At 41.2% G+C, this 20,121-nt stretch overlaps 1 protein-coding gene and 1 long non-coding RNA gene across 5 annotated transcripts in view; one reads left to right on the top strand and one right to left on the bottom strand.

The window, feature by feature from the left end:
* STX11 (syntaxin 11) overlaps positions 1–19,615 on the top strand; it is a 39,034-nt gene extending 19,419 nt beyond the window's left edge. For 2 of the 4 annotated variants that reach the window (XM_004263746.4, XM_033405750.2), the window contains exon 2: positions 18,033–19,615. In XM_004263746.4, the coding sequence (XP_004263794.1) occupies positions 18,038–18,901 (864 nt within the window). In that variant the 5' untranslated portion in view covers positions 18,033–18,037 and the 3' untranslated portion in view covers positions 18,902–19,615. Of the gene's footprint in view, positions 1–14,867; positions 15,683–18,032 lie in introns of those variants that run through there. The other 2 variants (XM_033405747.2, XM_033405739.2) reach the window with 2 other exon arrangements.
* Positions 12,989–20,121, bottom strand: part of LOC125960603 (uncharacterized) — an 18,837-nt gene continuing 11,704 nt past the window's right edge. The window contains exon 3 of the long non-coding RNA XR_007470401.1: positions 12,989–13,892. This is a non-coding gene — a long non-coding RNA (uncharacterized LOC125960603). The remainder of the gene's footprint in view (positions 13,893–20,121) is intronic.

The raw sequence follows: 20,121 nt of genomic DNA, 5'->3' as shown, positions 1-20,121 counted from the left end.
CCATCAACACCACTTGTTGATCAGGGGTACTGCTAAGAATTTGTGGCTGGTTTGTTTTTTGGCAATCAAATATAGTCTGCCTTTGGTAAAAATGACTCACATTTCTCCTGCAAGAAAGAAACGCTCCCCCCATCGTAGGATTTTCAGAAGCCTCATCCCATTAAGGCAGCAGCCTCTAAGTCCAGAGGCTTATCCATCATCTGCATCACTTCTGCATACAGATGAGACCCCTCAGATACAGCCCTTCAGATGTGGATCCTCTTGATCCTGAGACAATGAACTCTTTAGTTATCTAGTTATCATAGATAACTATCATATATCTATATAGCATATAGATATATATACTCTATATATAACATAACTATCATATATTTTAGTTATCTAGTTATCATAGTTTTTAGTTATCATAAACAAGTTACTTCCCCATACACACCCAACGTATCATGGTGAAATAGGGAAAAGATAACCCCCCCAAACTACAGAAACAATATAAACAGCATCAGCACCCCACAGCAGCTCTATCCAGGTCTGTGCTGCTAGGTGTCCCCCCACTCCTGAGCAAGGGGAGGTCCCTTGATTAGGACCCAGTTCTCTTCCTCGGGAATGGGTCACTGGTGTCTATTTCTCTACTGCTCTTGGCTCTACCCTCTGAAACATTCTTCCTTTTCCATAAGAAATGGCTTATTTTTGCTTCTAAATAACTTCCTTAGCCTAGTTCTTACTGTAAAAACTCGAGCATCCAGAGGCCTCTTTTTCTTTGAATGGTCTCTGTCTCTTTTAGGTCATACTTCTGTGCTTGTCAGTAAAACTCTCTTAAAAACGTTGTGCATTTCCTAAGACTCCCGTAGGGTTCAGGCCCCTGAAACCCACAGCCAGAATTTTTTTTCTGGTCAGACATATCTGTCTCTCCTGTGGGTTGAGCGTCAAGCTGCTATGAGACAGTGCCTCAGGGAGTCTTAGAGGCCCTTTTGTCCAGCTGAGAAGCGCTAGGAGGCACCACGTTAAATTTTACAAAGGTCTTCACTCTGAGGCCATTTCTTGCTCTAAAATTCTTGTCCTCTAGCTGAAGAGACTGGAGAGAGAAAAGATTTTCTTTTCCAGTCACGTGAGTTCTGGTTCTTCTCTATTTTCTCTAAATAATGCTTATTAACCAGATAATTCATTTTTCAGCTCATCCCTCTTTTGCAGAACCTTATATGCGGCTAGAAACACTCAGTGAACTCTTGCAACATTCTTCCTGGAGGTCTTTGCAGCTAACTTCAAAGTTCATTGTGTATCTTTCATGCTGCCACAGACATCACTTTTGCCAGTTGTTTTGCTGCAGCAGAATGTGGGTTGCCTTTTTCCCTGACTGCTGTACAGTTTCCTCATCGCTTCTCCAGTCTCCACAAACAGTTTGCATGCTATTTTTCTGGGTTTTGCTAATAGTTATCTCACTACTTTTCACCTGCTGTCTGGTCCCAAAGCTGATACTGAATATTTTAGGTTTTTGTTATGGCAACATGCTACTTCTAGGTACCAATTTCTGTATGTTAGTTTTTGTGGCTTAAGAAACTGCTACAAATCTTAATGGCTTCAACAGCAATGATTAATTATTTCTCACAGTTCTTTCGATTGGTTGATCCATCTTCTGTTGGTGTCTCCTGGCTCATTCATGTGGCTACAGTCAGTCGGTGGGTTAGCTGTGGGCTGGGTTCAGCTGGGATTACTAAAACCCCTGGGTCTCATCCTCCTGCAGGCTAGCCCAGGCTTCTTCATATGGTTGTATCAGGGGTCTGTTACAAGAGTAATAAGCTCTTTTGCACAAGTGCTTTTCAAGCCTCTGCTTGCATTATATTTACTAACATCTCATTAGCCAGAGCAAGTTCCAGTCTAATGGCCACACTCCAAATTCAAAAAGTTGAGAAATAGTCTATACCTCTTGATTGGAGGACATGGAAAGAATGTTGGTTGAAAAGTTTTTTTCAACTGTTCACAAAGAGTATGTACATATTTGGGGGGGAAAGAATGGGCCACGTAGGAAGTCAGGTCAAGAAAGTAGGTTATGAATTGATAGTCATCACATCATGGAAATAATCTAACAATTCGGTTCTTTCATAGTTATTGTGAAGATTGTTGATGGGTTGGTTATATGTTTACTGGGTTATATATTGTTTACTGGGTTGGTTATATATTGTTTACTGGGTTGGTTATATATTGTTTACTGGGTTGTCCAGTAAAAAGGCAGGCTCACATTGGACACTCAGTTTGCCACTGACTGAGTTAGTTTTTCTTTCCTTGCTTTACTTAGTTTTGACTCTAGAGTGTTGCTGACCCACTTATAGCTTACCATTGTTAAATGCTTGGTTTTTATATAATTTCTTGGTCTGATACAACCTGTATGGGGAGAGAGAGGAATGTCAACAGCAGTATATGGAGATGACTATGGTAAGGTTTGACCTTGTAACCATGAGGAAAGAGGAACATTTCAAAATAAAAGTGTATCATCACACAGTTCAAAGATGTTAGTAATGATAATCTGAGTCACCAATAAATTGTGTCCAATGTTCTCTCTTTAAGGAAGCAATGAAATATGTCAATGCAGTTTAGAAGAGGATTTCCAACAAAAAGGAGTGAATACTTTTCAAGTTTGAAGGGAGAAACTTTGGTTAGGTAAAAGTTGCTTACACAAGAAAACCTCATGCACTGATGATGTTGGATAACTGAGATTTTTCTGCAGTCGTGTAAAAAATGCCAGCTGAAAATAATAATTTGTTTCCTTGGAGGATTAAAGAGGAGTAACCAGCCAACAGGATTAGGATCAGTGGCTTATAGGACTTTAAGAGGAAGAGGAACAGAAAAAGAAATGTAAAAATTCTGTGGGATTGTCCTTAGCTAGTATTATGAGTTGGAAAAGAAAAGTCATTAATGATCCTGAAAACTCTATTGACTTCTCTTTTTTAAAATACTCCATAAAAAACTTTATATTTTTATGAAATATAAAGTTTAATTAAACTAGACTCAATGATTTATTCCCCATCATTTTTTCTTTCTACATAGATTTCCTCTGTATTTTCCAGACAAAAGTTTGCTTCACATTCCAAGGCCAAAGCCAAATCAGATGTAAGATACAGCAACAACTGTGTTTGTTTGTAAATGCTGATACAGATAACAGTAGAAAAACTCGTATGGATGATTTGACCCTTGAACCTGGAGCGCTCCTCTCTTTACTTTCTCCCTTAGCAAGGCCATCTGCTAGCATTCCCTCAATTGTCAATTCTATGCCCCTGACTGTAAACCTTCTACCTCCAAGTATCAGTGCTTTGGTATTTCAAAAGTCTTGGGTCAGTCATAACCACAGTGAATCTTTGTTAGAAGAGAATTATCTGTGATGGCTAATAATTTTGTGGGCTTTTGGACAGTTGTGATGAGTGACTACCTGATTGAGTGCTCTAATAACTGAAACATTACAGTGTTGGGGAAACTGATATGAAGAGATTATTGTGGGAGAGAAGGTAATGGTTGTAATAGTGAAAAGGTTTTCATGTGTTCATCCAGATCTATGTTATTAGAAGCTAATAATTGCTCCAAATATAAAACCTCAATTAGGGAATGCTACGATCTGGATGCTTGTGTTCCCCCCAAAATTGATGTGTTGAAATCCTAACCCCCAAGGTGATGGTATTGGGAGATGAGGTCTTTGGGAAGTGACTAGGTCACTCCTAGGTCACTCCTCATGAATGGGATTAGTGGCCCCATAAAAGAGACCCCAGAGAGCTTGCTTGCCACTTCTGCCATGTGAGGTTACCGTGAGAAGAAGGCCGAGGAAGCAGGCCTTTACCAGACACAGAACCTGACCATGCTGGCACCCTGATTTCAGACTTCCAGCCTCCAGAACTGTGAGAAATAAATTTCCGTTGTTTATAAGCAAATTTCTGTTGCTTATAAGCCATCCAGTATGTAGTATGTTGTTACAGCAACTCAGATGGACTAAGACAGGGAGTAAGTTCCCTATAAGATTAACGATTTCAGAAACCTTTTTAGGGCGAGGCTCAGGAAAAAGACGCTAGTGTAGCTTTGTGGTTTACAGAATCTCTCAAGTCAGATTTTCTGGATTCAGATCTCAGTTCCATATTTATTAACTGTGTGACTTTAGGCAAGTTGCTTAAAACACCAGGTTTTACTTATTTGAGTGAAATTATTATTTATGGATCTGAATCAACCTGGCTGGGAAAGTACACTCCTTGCCCTTTAAGGGTCGTGTTACTATGGTGTGTCCTAAAAAGTAACTGCTAAATTACTGTGACACAGGACCTATGGGATTTCCTGGCCCCTACTGCAGGTCTGTGGTGGTGATGGGTAGGAGGGACTGGGCAAGGTGGTCGAGAAAGGTGTTTTCAGGGTGATCCCATAGGGCTGTGCAAGTTGTGTTCAGCACAGGGATGAGGGGGGCTGGAAACCTGTCCCATGCCCAGATTATCAGTTCCTGTGCCCTGGAGCAGGGCTGCATCCACCCAGAGATGTCATATGGCAGATGTCATATGGTCCCTACACAAGGGCTCATCAAGGCACCATATGGACCAGTGGTGGACCTAGGCATAAAGACACATTCTGATTTGTAGTCATCATTTTCTTTTAACAAGATTTTAAAAATTATAAATCAGGATATAGGAGATAGAGATTATAAAATCTGAAAATCAAAATGTGGGTGCTACATTTTTTTTTTTGTGGGATTTTTTTTTTTTTTGGCCACACCCTGAGGCACGCAGGATCTTAGTTCCCCGACCAGGGATTGAACCTGTGCCCCCTGCAGGGGAGGCACGGAGCCTTAATCACTGGACCGCCAGGGAAGTCCCTGGGTGCTATGTTTCAAGTCACTGCTTGAAAGTGCTCATTTGGAGCATATGTCTGGGGGCAGGATCTTTTTAGTTTTACCTGTAATTGAATCCTCTGTGTGTTTATATGTGTGTGTATGTGTGTGTCTAAATGTGTACTTTAGTTTCTGTTGAAACAAAAATCCTAAACTTTCTGGACTCACATTACATACGAGTAGTCTCTAAAACATCTCTTCATTGTAAATACAGAAAGGAAAGCTCTTCCATGCTTTTGGATTCCTTCCCCTCCTGTAATCTATAAGTTGATCTCCATAATAAACCTCATATGATTTGTATATCTGCTGCTCCGCATTGTATCTGCCTGTGTCTGAAGTTTCTCACATATTGCTGCGAAACAGGGATAGGTTTTAATTTTTTCCTGGTAGTAGGCAAAATTTACTCAGTATAGGTATTGCTTAAGGTATTATAATGTATGTATTATATAAAGATCTCTTTTAAACTTAATTCTCTCTTTAAAGACCTTATCTCCAAATAGAATTATATTCTGAAGTACTGGGATTAGGGCTTCAACATATGAATTTCTGGTGGACAGGAGGGGGCTGGGGGCAACTTAGCCCGAAACTATGTACGAACAGTTTTTTTCTTATTCTCCTTAAAATAAGTCAGCACAAAGCCTCTCTTTTATGATCAGAGATATGACTATGTGTTGTTGTTTATAACTGGTTCCCTTAGAAGCAAGTAAGGAATAATGCTTTCATTGGTTATTCCTTGTAGCACCCAGCATGTTGCATTGTTTAGGTAGTCATAACTCCCACTCATTGATCTTCTGAGGTAGGTAGAAACCTATTTTCTGAATCTTCCTTTCCCTATCTTTCTGAATCCTTCCGTATCAGTTGTTTGCTTATCAAAACTGCCCCAACCTGGGGACTATTATCATTCAGTATTACATGATGTTTATGAATAAAAAGCTGCTATGGTAAGTATCTATGGAATGGGTCACAAATTTGAATGTGCATTAAAATCACCCATAGGTCATCCTAGACCCTCTGAATCAGAACCTCCATGGTCTCAGGCATCTGTAATGTTTGTGGCTCTCCAAAAGTTGCTGTTGCCTCCTTAAGTCTGAGAGTCACTGAGCTACCATCATCTGTCTTTATTTTCTCTTACATCAAATCATATTGCCCAATGAAAGAAGGCGTACATAATTTCCCCAACTTCCCTATGGGATTCAGGTCTCAGGACAGATGACATGCGTGCCTGAAAAGAAAATTAGAAAACAGAAGCAGATTTCTGGTAGCTGGTTGTAAATTTTCTTTTAAATTCTTCATCTCCATGTGAATCAAAGCAGGGTTTATTTTAACAACTTTATGAATACAATTACCAAAGTTTATTACATTATCCTTTATCATAATGAGATAGGAAAGTCAACAGAATTGTTTGACTTTTCTTTCTCATTTGCCATAGTTCCCTTTTTCAGATATCACCGTATAGAACTAGGCTCTTGAGTGTGTAGCTTATTTTGATGTTCTTTCTATGCCTACTTCTATATTTTGGTATAACTATAGTAAGGAGTACATTTTAACCTTTTTTTTGTTTTAACATCTTTATTGGAGTATAATTGCTTTACAATGGTGTGTTAGTTTCTGCTTTATAACAAAGTGAATCAGCTATACATATACATATATCCCCATATCTCCTCCCTCTTGCGTCTCCCTCCCACCCTCCGTATCCCACCTCACTAGGTGGTCACAAAGCACCGAGCTGATCTCCCTGTGCTATGTGGCTGCTTCCCACTAGCTATCTGTTTTACATTTGGTAGTGTATATATGTCAATGCTGCTCTCTCACTTCGTCCCAGCTTACCCTTCCCTCTCCCCATGTCCTCAAGTCCATTCTCTACGTCTGTGTCTTTATACCTGTCCTGCCCCTAGGTTCTTCAGAACCATTTTTTTCTTTTAGATTCCATATGTATGTTAGCATACAGTGTTTATTTTTCTCCTTCTGACTTATTTCACTTTATATGAAAGTCTCTAGGTCCATCCACCTCACTACAAATAACTCAATTTTGTTTCCTTTTATGGCTGAGTAATATTCCATTGCATATATGTGCCACATCTTCTTTATCCTTTCATCAGTTGATGAACACTTAGGTTGCTTCCATGTCCTCGCTACTGTAAATAGAGCTGCAATGAACATTGTGGTACATGACTCTTTTTGAATTATGGTTTTCTCAGGGTATATGCCCAGTAGTGGGATGCTGGGTCGTATGGGAGTTCTATTTTTAGGTTCCCCATAGTGGCTGTATCAATTTACATTCCCACAAACAGTGCAAGAGGGTTCCTTTTCTCCACACCCTCTCCAGCATTTTTTGTTTCTAGATTTTTTGATGGCCATTCTGACTGGTGTGAGGTGATACCTCATTACAGTTTTGATTTGCATTTCTCTAATGATTAATGATGTTGAGCATTCTTTCATGTGTTTGTTGGCAGTCTGTATATCTTCTTTGGAGAAATGTTTATTTAGGTCTTCTGCCCATTTTTGGATTGCGTTGTTTGTTTTTTTTGTTACTGAGCTGCATGAGCTGCTTGTAAATTTTGGAGATTAATCCTTTGTCAATTGCTTCATTTGCAAATATTTTCTCCCATTCTGAGGGTGGACATTTGGTCTTCTTTATGGTTTTCTTTGCTGTGCAAAAGCTTTTAAGTTTCATTAGGTCCCATTTGTTTATTTTTGTTTTTATTTCCATTTCTCTAGGAGGTGGGTCAAAATGTATCTTGCTGTGATTTATGTCATAGAGTGTTCTGCCTATGTTTTCCTCTAAGAGTTTGATAGTGTCTGACCTTACATTTAGGTCTTTAATCCATTTTGAGTTTATTTTTGTGTATGGTGTTAGGGAGAGTTCTAATTTCATTCTTTCACATGTAGCTGTCCAGTTTTCCCAGCACCACTTATTGAAGAGGCTGTCTTTTCTCCATTGTATATTCTTGCCTCCTTTATCAAAAATAAGGTGACCATATGTGCATGGGCTTATCTCTGGGTTTTCTATCCTGTTCCATTGATCTATATTTCTGTTTTTGTGCCAGTACCATTCTGTCTTGATTACTGTAGCATTGTAGTATAGTCTGAAATCGGGGAGCCTGATTCCTCCAGCTCCGTTTTTCGTTCTCAAGATTGCTTTGTCTATTCGGGGTCTTTTGTGTTTCCATACAAATTGTGAATTTTTTTTTCTAGTTCTGTGAAAAATGCCATTGGTGATTTGATAGGGATTGCATTGAATCTGTAGATTGCTTTGGGTAGTAGAGTCATTTTCACAATGTTGATTCTTCTGATGCATGAACATGGTATATCTCTCCGTTTGTACCATCTTTAATTTCTTTCAGCAGTGTCTTATAGTTTTCTGCATACAGGTCGTTTGTCTCCTTAGGTAGGTTTATTCTTAGGTATTTTATTCTTTTTGTCACAGTGGTAAGTGGGAGTGTTTCCTTAATTTTTCTTTCAGATTTTTCAGCATTAGTGTATAGGAATGCAAGAGATTTCTGTGCATTAATTTTGCATCCTGCTACTTTACCCAATTCATTGATTAGCTCTAGTAGTTTTCTGGTAGTATCTTTAGAATTCTCTATGTATAGTATCATGTCATATGCAAACAGTGACAGCTTTACTTCTTTTCCGATTTGGACTCCTTTTATTTCTTTTTTTTCTCTGACTGCTGTGGCTAAAAATTCCAAAACTATGTTGAATAATAGTGGTGAGAGTGGACAACCTTGTCTTGTTCCTGATCTTAGAGGAAATGGTTTCAGTTTTTCACCATTGAGAACGATGTTGGCTGTGGATTTGTCATATATGGCCTTTATTATGTGGAGGTAAGTTCCCTCTATGCCTACTTTCTGGAGGGTTTTTAGCATAAATGGGTGTTGAATTTTGTCAAAAGCTTTTTCTTCGTCTATTGAGATGATCATATGGTTTTTCTCCTTCAATTTGTTAATATGGTTTATCACATTGATTGATTTACATATATTGAAAAATCCTTGCATTCCTGGGATACACCCCACTTGATCATGGTGTATGAGCCTTTTAATGTGCTGTTGGATTCTGTTTGCTAGTATTTTGTTGAGGATTTTTGCATCAGTGTTCACCAGAGATATCGGCCTGTAGTTTTTTTGTGTGTGACATCTTTGTCTGGTTTTGGTATCAGGGTGATGGTGGCCTCGTAGAATGAGTTTAGGTGTGTTCCTCCCTCTGCTATATTTTGGAAAAGTTTGAGAAGGATAGGTGTTAGCTCTTCTCTAAATGTTTGGTAGAATTCACCTGTGAAGCCATCTGGTTCTGGGCTTTTGTTTCTTGGAAGATTTTTAATCACAGTCTCAATTTCAGTGCTTGTGATTGGTCTGTTTATGTTTTCTATTTCTTCCTGGTTCAGTCTTGGGAAGTTGTGCTTTTCTAAGAATTTGTCCATTTTTTTCAGGTTGTCCATTTTATTGGCATATAGTTGCTTGTAGTAATCTCTCATGATCCTTTGTATTTCTGCAGTGTCAGTTGTTACTTCTTTTTCATTTCTAATTCTACTGATTTGAGGCTTCTCCCTTTTTTTCTTGGTGAGTCTGGCTAATGGTTTATCAATTTTGTTTATCATCTCAAAGAACCAGCTATTAGTTTTACTGATCTTGGCTATCATTTCCTTCATTTCTTTTTCATTTATTTCTGCTCTGATCTTTATGATTTCTTTCCTTCTGCTAACTTTGGGGTTTTTTTGTTCTTCTTTCTCTAATTGCTTTAGGTGTAAGGTTAGGTTGTTTATTTGAGATGTTTCTGGTTTCTTGAAGTAGGATTGTATTGCTATAAAATTCCCTCTTAGAACTGCTTTTGCTGCATCCCATAGGTTTTGGGTCATCGTGTTTTCATTGTCATTTGTTTGTAGGTATTTTTTGATTTCCTCAGTGAGCTTTTGGTTATTTAGTAGTGTATTGTTTAGCCTCCATGTGTTTGTATTTTTTACAGATTTTTTTCCTGGAATTGATATCTAGTCTCATAGCGTTGTTGTCGGAAAAGATACTTGATATGATTTCAATTTTCTTAAATTTACCAAGGCTTGATTTGTGACCCAAGATATGATCTATCCTGGAGAATGTTCCATGAGAACTTGAGAAGAAAGTGTATTCTGTTGCTTTTGGATAGAATGTCCTATAAATATCAATTAAGTCCATCTTGTTTAATGTATCATTTAAAGCTTGTGTTTCCTTATGTATTTTCATTTTGGATGATCTGTCCATTGGTGAAAGTGGGGTGTGTTAAAGTCCCCTACTATGATTCTCTGTCGATTTCCCCTTTTATGGCTGTTAGCATTTGCCTTATGTATTGAGGTGCTCCTGTGTTGGGTGCATAAATATTTATAACTGTTATAGCTTCTTCTTGGATTGATCCCTTGATCATTATGTAGTGTCCTTCTTTGTCTCTTGTAATAGTCTTTATTTTAAAGTCTATTTTGTCTGATATGAGAATTGCTACTCCAGCTTTCTTTTGATTTCCATTTGCATGGAATAGCTCTTTACGTCCCCTCACTTTCAGTCTGTGTGTATCCCTAGGTCTGAAGTGGGTCTCTTGTAGACAGCATATATACGGGTCTTGTTTTTGTATCCATTGAGCCAGTCTGTGTCTTTTGGTGGGAGCATTTAATCCATTTACATTTAAGGTAATTACCGATATGTATGTTCCTATTACCATTTTCTTAATTGTTTGGGGTTTGTTATTGTAGGTCTTTTCCTTCTCTTGTGTTTCCTGCCTAGGGAAATTCCTTTAGCATTTGTAAAGCTGGTTTGGTGGTGCTGAATTCTCTTAGCTTTTGCTTGTCTCTAAAGGTTTTAATTTCTCCATTGAATCTCAGTGAGATCCTTGCTGGGTAGAGTAATCTTGGTTGTAGGTTTTTCCGTTTCATCATTTTAAATATGTCTTGCCACTCCCTTCTGGCTTGCAGATTTTCTGCTGTAAGATCAGCTGTTAACCTTATGGGGATTCTCTTGTATGTTATTTGTTGTTTTTCCCTTGCTTCTTTTAATATTTTTTCTTTGTATTTAATTTTTGATAGTTTGATTAATATGTGTCTTGGCGTATTTCTCCTTGGATTTATCCTGTGTGGGACTCTCTGTGCTTCCTGGACTTGATTGACTATTCCCTTTCCCATATTAGGGAAGTTTCCAACTATAATCTCTTCAAATATTTTCTCAGTCCCTTTCTTTTTCTCTTCTTCTTCTGGGACCCCTATAATTCGAATGTTGGTGCATTTAATATTGTCCCAGAGGTCTCTGAGACTTTCCTCAATTCTTCTCATTCTTTTTTCTGTATTCTGCTCTGAAGTGGTTATTTCCACTATTTTATCTTCCAGGTCACTTATCCGTTCTTCTGCCTCAGTTATTCTGCTATTGATTCCTTCTAGAGAACTGTTAATTTCATTTACTGTGTTGTTCATCATTGTTTGTTTGCTCTTTAGTTTTTCTAAGTCCTTGTGAAACGTTTCTTGTATTTTCTCCATTCTATTTCCAGGATTTTGGATCATCTTTACTGTCATTACTCTGAATTCTTTTTCAGGTAGACTGCCTATTTCCTCTTCATTTGTTAGGTCTGGTGGGTTTTTACCTTGCTTCTTCATCTGCTGTGTGTTTCTCTGTCTTCTCATTTTGCTTAACTTACTGCATTTGGGGTCTCCTTTTCGCAGGTTGCAGGTTCGTAGTTCCCGTTGTTTTTGGTGTCTGCCCACAGTATCTAAAGTTGGTTCAGTGGGTTGTGTAGGCTTCCTGGTGGAGGCAACTAGTGCCTGTGTTCTGGTGGATGAGACTGGATCTTGTCTTTCTGGTGGGCAGGACCGCATACGGTGGTGTGTTTCAGGGTGTCTGTGACCTTCTTATGATTTTAGGCAGCCTCTCTGCTAATGGGTGGGGTTGTGTTCCTGTCTTGCTAGTTGTTTGGCATAGGGTGTCCAGCACTGTAGCTTGCTGGTCGTTGAGTTGACCTGGGTCTTAGTGTTGAGATGGAGATCTCTGGAAGAGCTTTCGCCAATTGATATTACATGGAGCCGGGAGGTCTCTGGTGGACCAGTGTCCTGAACTCGGCTCTCCCACCTCAGAGGTGCAGGCCTGACACCCGGCTGGAGCACCAAGACCCTGTCAGCCACATGGCTCAGAAGAAAAGGGAGAAAAAAGGAAAGAAAAGAGAAAATATAAAGAAGTAAAGTTTTTAAAATAAAAAAATTTTTAATTATTAAAAATAAAAAAAATTTTAAAGTAAAAAAAAAAGAAAAAAGGAAGAAGAGGGCAACCAAACCAAGAAACAGATCCATCAATGATAACAAGTGCTAAAATCTATATTAAAAAAAAAACAAAATAATAATGGACAGACAGAACCCTAGGACAAATGGTAAAAGCAAAGCTATACAGACAGGGCTTCCCTGGTGGCGCAGTGGTTGAGAGTCCGCCTGCTGATGCAGGAGACACGGGTTCGTGCCCCGGACCAGGAGGATCCCGCATGCCGTGGAGGGGCTGGGCCCGTGAGCCATGGCCGCTGAGCCTGCGCGTCCGGAGCCTGTGCTCCACAATGAAATGGGAGAGGCCACAACAGTGAGAGGCCCACGTACCGCAAAAAAAAAAAAAAAAAAAAAAAAGCTCTGCAGACAAAATCACACAAAGAAGCATACACATACACACAAAAAGAGAAAAAGAAAAAATATATATACATATATGAAAGGAAAAAGGAAGACAGCAACCAAATCAATAAACAAATCTACCAATGATAATAAACTCTAAATACTAAACTAAGATAAACATAAACCCAGAAACCAGTCAGTCGCATACAGCAAACCCCAAGTCTACAGTTGCTCCCAAAGTCCATCGCCCCAATTTTGCAATGATTCGTTGTCTATTCAGGTATTCCACAGATGCAGGGTACATCAAGTTGATTGTGGAGATTTAATCCGCTGCTCCTGAGGCTGCTGGGAGAGATTTCCCTTTCTCTTCTTCGTTCGCACAGCTCCTGGGGTTCAGCTTTGGATTTGGACCCGCCTCTGCGTGTAGGTCGCCTGAGGGCATCTGTTCTTCGCTCAGACAGGACGGGGTTAAAGGAACAGCTGATTCAGGGGCTCTGGCTCACTCAGGCTGGGGGGAGGGAGGGGTACGGAGGCGGGGCGCACCTGCAGTGGCAGAAGCCGGCGTGATGTTGTACCAGCCCGAGGTGCGCCGTGCGTTCTCCTGGGGAAGTTGTCCCTGGATCACGGGACCTTGGCAGTGGCGGGCTGCACAATCTCCCGGGAGGGGAGGTGTGGAGAGTGACCTGTGCTCGCACACAGGCTTCTTGGTGCCGGCAGCAACAGCCTTAGCGTCTAATGCCCGTCTCTGGGGTCCGCGCTGATAGCCGCGGCTCGCGCCCGTCCCTGGAGCTCGTTTAGGTGGTGCTCTGAATCCCCTCTCCTCGCTCACCCCAAAACAATGGTCTCTTGCCTCTTCAGCAGGTCCAGACTTTCTCCCGGACTCCCTCCCGGCCAGCCGTGGTGCACTAAATCCTGCAGGCTGTGTTCACACCGCCAACCCCAGTCCTCTCCCTGCGCTCCGACCAAAGCCCGAGCCTCAGCTCGCGCCCCCGCCCGCCCCGGCGGGTGAGCAGACAAGCCTCTCGGGCTGGTGAGTGCCGGTTGGCCCTGATCCTCTGTGAGGGAATCTCTCCGCTTTGCCCTCCGCACCCCTGTTGCTGCGCTGTTCTCCGCGGCTCCGAAGTTTCCCCCCCTCCGCCACCCTCAGTCTCTGCCTGCGAAGGGTATTCCTAGTGTGTGGACACCTTTCCTCCTTCACAGGTCCCTCCCACTGGTGCAGGTCCCATCCCTATTCTTTTGTCTCTGTTTTTCCTTTTTTCTTTTCCCCTACCCAGGTACGTGGGGGATTTCTTACCTTTTGGGAGGTCTGAGGTCTTCTGCCAGCGTTCAGTAGGTGTTCTGTAGGAGTTGTTCCACGTGTAGGTGTATTTCTGATGTATTTGTGGGGAGGAAGGTGATCTCCACGTCTTACTCCTCTGCCATCTTGAAGGTCTCCCCCATTTTAACCTTTTGGGGAACATTTTTAGAAGCCTCTTGGTTGACTTTTTTCTGTTGTAGTTTTCCTAATGTTTCCTCCTTGGCAACCAGGAAACCTTCTAGATCAGTGGGACCAACTCATTTGGGGCTGGCCTGGGCCAGAAAAGGTGGGCTGGAAGGCAAGGTAAAGGCTACTTTCTTGTCTACACCTGCAGAGAGAATCTTGAGTTCCCCACACCCTTCCTGACTCTCCCCTTACCAGATTATGGACTTGAGCCTTCAAGTGAGCTTAGACCTTCACCTGATTTAGGACCCATGGCTTCATGTTTGTTAGGTCTTGAGAAGGAGTGACTGCCTCTGACTGTATTCTTCCAAGGCCATTTTCTATATGATTGCAGTGCACTTTGCTCTTCATATTATGAATGAAATGATTCTCCCAAATAGCTTTTTCAGGGCTTTAGGAGAGTAATACAGAGCCTGGGACCTGTCTAGGAGTAGTGGGAGACCAACAAGCAGGCTCCTAATGTTCTAGTGTGTGATGCTGCCCCTTAACCACCCTTACCTTCCATGATAGTTCCTCCTAAGCCTTCCTTGCATCCATCACCGTTTCTTGCCTTGTTCATCAAAATTTATCCATTCTCTGTCCTACCCACTTGTTTCAGAGTAGAATATATTGGATACTAACATAAGCAGATAAATACAGCTCAACTTGATGCTAGTCAACTAATGTATTTTCCCCATGTCATATAAGGTGATAACCTGATTGCAATGCATGCACCTTAAAGAAGGACTTTAAAAAGTTAGTCCTTTACATATATACACTACCAAATGTAGAATAGATAGCTAGTGGGAAGCAGCCGCATAGCACAGGGAGGTCAGCTTGGTGCTTTGTGACCACCTAGAGGGGTGGGACAGGGAGGGTGGGAGGGAGACGCAAGAGGGAGGGGATATGGGGATATATGTACATGTATAGCTGATTCACTTTGTTATACAGCAGAAACTAACACAACATTGTAAAGCAATTACACTCCAATAATGATGTTAAAAAAATAATGCAACAAATATTTCACTTTCACATTTTTCAATAAAAAAAGAAGTTAGTCCTTTAAACAAATATAGTTTGCTGGGGCTTCATTTAATTAATAAATCTACATGGAAATTATAAAAATGTTGGAAAATACAGAAAAGCACAAGGAAGTAATTAAAACCATTTATAATTCCACAATTTGAAGAAAACTACATCTTGATGTGTATTATTCAAGTCTTTATTTCAGGATGTATGCACGGTAGCACTGCTCATTCTCTTCCCTTTACATAGTTTTTCTACCCAAAATGGTATTCACACTTTTCATCCTATTATAGCCTTCTAAACTCTGTGATTATGTGGCAGTCAATACCTCATTTTTGCACCTTTGAATCATTTTTGAATTTCTGTGAAAACTGTGGTGATGAAAATATTTACAGCAGTGAGCTTCACATACCCCTGCATATATCCTTAGAATAAATGTACTTAAGACAAAACAAATACACATTTTCAAAGCTTTTATACATACTATTAAGCTGCCCTCAAAAAGGTTCTATCAATTTGCCCTCCTATAAGCATTTTTTTCAGCGTTCACAGAATTCTCTTTTAAATCATTATCTAAAAAAATTCCTGCCAGCTTAGGGGGCAAAAAGAAATCTCAGTGGTTTAATTTGCATTTCCTTGTTTTGATAGTGAAGTCCCTCACGCTCACCTTTATACACCTGCTGGAGATAGTTGACTGGTGGTTAAGTGGGGCTACTCTAGAGCCGGACTCTTCACTTACAGGGGACCTTGGGTACGTTCCTTAACCTCCTTAAACTCACTTACCAACTCTGATAATGACAACACCTACTTCATGAAGTCCGTATGAAGACTAAAGAGGGTAGCACATGAAAAGGGCTTAGAACATGTTTACTGGCATTACAGTAAGTACCTGATACATATTAACGATCCCTGTGTTCGCTGGCATTTATAGTTCTTCTTATATGAATTGCCTTTTCATCGTATTTGTTTGGGCAAGTGGTTTTTTTGTTTTGGGGAGGCAGGAGTTTTTAATATTGATACATTAAGTAAGTTAACCCATTATGTGCCATATATTGAAATCCCCCCCCCAACTTGTGGTGTGTCTTTAAATTTTGTTCAAAATGAGGAAATATGTGGATATCAGGCAGTTCAGGCCAGGGAAGGCATAGTTTTGGTCCAGCCTGGGTCTTTTTTCTGCCTCTCAGTTGTGCTTCTGGGAGTCACCTTCCCCATCACTGAGAAAGTCCAGTATTGATTTTTGTCACTAGAAAGCAGAAATGGCATTTTAAGCAGGATAACTTGTATTCAAAAACACCACTATGGTATAAAACCTTGCTTAATTTATGTAAGTAATGACCATGGCAGACAAGAACCTGTGGTTAGTATTTCACCATTTTCCATTTATCACTAAATCCAACTTGTCAGCATTCCATTAGTGGGGCGGTGAAATTAATTACTTCAACTTGAGAGAAGCTTCTAATTTGAGAGCAAGATCCCTGATAGATTGAGTAGCCATTAAATGCTGCTATTGACATTTTCCCTCTCTTTTCTGCAAATTATATAGTAGAAAGAAATCTTTCTAGCCACGAAATCTTATATAAAAGGGCAAAATGTTTATTATTTTGGCATCTATACATGCTATTAAAAATGAAAGTTTTTACTTCATTGGAAAAAATATGGACATAGAGAACACGGTTGTGCCTTGCTAAGCAGGGAACTGATCAGAACCACTCTTACAAAAACATGGAAATTCTGTTTGAGCTGCCAACTTGTTTCAAGAAGCCATTAAAAGTGGGCAAATATTGCTGCTCTGTGATGGATAAATGGGAGTTATATTACTGCTACAGGGCTTGTGTACGATTGAAATTTTCCATATAAAACTTTTTTTTTTTTTTAAGTTTTGTTAATGATACACCACTAGGGACCTCGGGAAAAGCTGAACATCTTTCACTTCTGATTCTTCATCTGGCTTGTGCTATGTGATTCCCACCTAGATAAATATCTTCTTTCTGCTCACCTCTCCTACTTGCTAAAATCACATAAAACACTTAACTATTTCTCTATCTCTTTTACTCTTAATACCTTCCAGTAGAATATATTTTGGGGTTTTTCCCCCAAATATTTTTAAGCACTGAGTATCAAACAGACATTCAAACTCTGAAGTATGTACAGGTGATATTAGGCAGAAGAGCAAGGAGATTTCAGCTTCCACCAAATTTTATACTTCCTTTTTAGATTTTTGTCTTTCATTTTTGTCTTTGTTGTCTTTTGTCTTTTCATTTTTGTCTTTGTTCATTTTGTTGTTGTTTTACTTTAAGCATGTTTTATTCTTATAACATTTTTAAGATAAAAAATTAAACCATGATTTCTATCATTAAAAAAATGTTCTTGGGCTTCCTTGGTGGCACAGTGGTTGAGAGTCCGCCTGCCGATGCAGGGGACACGGGTTCGCACCCCGGTCCGGGAAGATCCTACATGCCGCGGAGCGGCTGGGCCCGTGAGCCATGGCCGTTGAGCCTGCGCGTCCGGAGCATGTGCTCCGCAACGGGAGAGGCCATAGCAGCGAGAGGCCCGCGTACCGCAAAAACAAACAAACAAAAAAAAGTCTTATGATGTACAGGATGCTCACCACTGCTGAAATAGACACAGGATAGACAACACTTAGAGTTGGCCCCAAAGCCTTGTAAATTGACTGGCCTTAATTAACAATCATTATCCTTGCAAGTCTTTTCTTATTTTTCTTTTCTCTGGTGTGCTTTGATTTGCGATTATTGGAGAACGGTAAAGCAAGAAAAAGAGATGGATTCCCAATGCAATCTAAAATTTGAAATTGCTGATTGAGTTCCGGGCACCTCCGCTATTGCACTGAGATACTACAAGCTATAAAATACAAGTGTGTTCGTGACTCTCAGTCATATTAGTCCTTTACTCATAAGCAAAATGTTATGAAACATTTAGCTCCTTTAGTGCATTTCTTACCTACACCCAGGAGTAAAGAATTGGGAGTGCTGAGCAGTGAGCAGAAGGTTTCTTTATTTCAATCCTTAATTCCCTCAATGCAAATATCTGACTCTCAATTAATTAAGTTCTGAGGAATTTAACCTCAGTATCTCTATTTACAGGCATAATGAAGGACCGGCTAGTAGAACTTGTGGAGTTAACCAAGCGGTATGAACAGCAGTTCCCAGACAAGGACAATGAATTTGACTCGCCCCCCGAGGATATCGTGTTCGAGACGGACCACATCCTGGAATCCTTGTACCGAGACATCCAGGACCTTCAGGATGAAAACCAGCAGCTAACTTACGACGTGAAGCGGCTGGGAAAGCAGAACACCCGCTTCCTCACGTCCATGAGGCGCCTCAGCAGCATCAAGCGGGACACCAACTCGATTGCCAAGGACATCAAGGCCCGGGGCGAGAGCATCCACCGCAAGCTGAGCGCCATGAAGGCGCTGAGCGAGGTCGCCGAGGCCCAGCACGGCGCGCACTCGGCCGTGGCGCGCATCGCGCGCGCACAGTACAGCGCTCTCACCCTCCCGTTCCAGGCCGCCATGCTCGAGTACAACCAGGCCGAGATGAAGCAGCGCGAAAACTGCAAGATCCGCATCCAGCGCCAGCTGGAGATCATGGGCAAGGACGTGTCGGGCGACCAGATCGAGGACATGTTCGAACAAGGCAAGTGGGACGTGTTCTCAGAGAACCTGCTGGCTGACGTGAAGGGCGCGCGGGCGGCCCTCAACGAGATCGAGAGCCGCCACCGCGAGATGCTGCGGCTGGAGAGCCGCATCCGTGACCTGCACGACCTCTTCCTGCAGATGGCCATGCTGGTGGAGCAGCAGGCTGACACCCTGGACGTCATCGAGTTCAACGTGCAGAAGACCCTCGACTACACCGGCCAGGCCAAGGTGCAGGTGAGCAAGGCCGTGCAGTACAAGAAGAAGAACCCCTGCCGGACCGTCTGCTGCTTCTGCTGCCCCTGCCTCAACTAGCAGAAGGCCCAGGCCGCCACACCCCATCCCCAGCAGGAATGGGAGGGGAAGCACACTGGGAAAGATTTTGAGGCTGTCTGCACTGGGGTGAGTTGCCCTAATCCCTAGGGACCTCAGTCTTTAGAGAAGGAAAAAACTCGGTCCCAGAATTCCAGTCCAGCTCGTACTTGGAAAGAGAGCTGATCCCACCCGCTGTTTCATCTGTAAGGACAGATGCCTACTGAAGTTTTGTGAGGTCATTATATGGCACATAGCACCCTTGCCTCTTAAAGGAAGCCAAAAAAGGAACTGACGTGGCAACATACTCTACGGTAGATGTCCAAGGCATGTTTGTACATGGACCTCTAGGAGGAAGTCAGTCCTGCATCGGCTCACAGTATGAACTCCTTATCAAGGCTTCATTTACCCTATCCTGAAAGTACCTCTGTTGTGTTCATTTTTGAGTGAACCGATCTTGGGAAAAACTGCACATCTGCCATTTCTGATTCTTCATCTGGTTTACGCTATGTGATTCCCGCCTGGATGTATATCTTCTTTCTGCTCATCTCCTCTACTTATTAAAATTACATTTAACACTTACTATTATTTACTTACCTCTTACTTTTAATATCTTCCATCAGAATGTAATTTGGGATTTTTTTTTTGCAAAGATTTTTAAGCACTGAGTATTGAACAGGCACTCAAATTGAAGTATGTTTGTCACATTATATATATATATATATTTTTTTTTTTTTTTTTTTTTTTTTTGCGGTACGCGGGCCTCTCACTGTTGTGGCCTCCCCCATTGCGGAGCACAGGCTCCGGACGCGCAGGCTCAGCGGCCATGGCTCACGAGCCCAGCCGCTCCGCGGCATGTGGGATCCTCCCGGAACGGGGCACGAACCCGTGTCCCCTGCATCGGCAGGCGGACTCTCAAGCACTGCGCCACCAGGGAAGCCCTATATATATTTTTCATAAATAAAAATAATTAAAAATTTATCTTTGTACTTGGTTATTACAAATGCACATATATGTAAATGTAAACTACCAATATTTACTAATGCATGTACATAATGACCAGTTGGTTTAACTTTACTTTTGTAAATATGGTATATAAACATCCGTGAAACATTTTTACTGGGTGTTGGTGTTGGTTTGCTTGTTATGAGTTTATCTCACTCTGATCTGCATCTCCATAGTCCAGTTTGGGTCAAAACTTTATTTTGAACAACTCTGTGTTG

Source organism: Orcinus orca, chromosome 12 (assembly GCF_937001465.1).
Source record: "Orcinus orca chromosome 12, mOrcOrc1.1, whole genome shotgun sequence".
In the NCBI taxonomy this organism is placed as follows: Eukaryota; Metazoa; Chordata; class Mammalia; order Artiodactyla; family Delphinidae; genus Orcinus; species Orcinus orca.
Note: the sequence above shows the minus strand (reverse complement) of the source record. Positions and strands in the feature narration are given on the sequence as shown.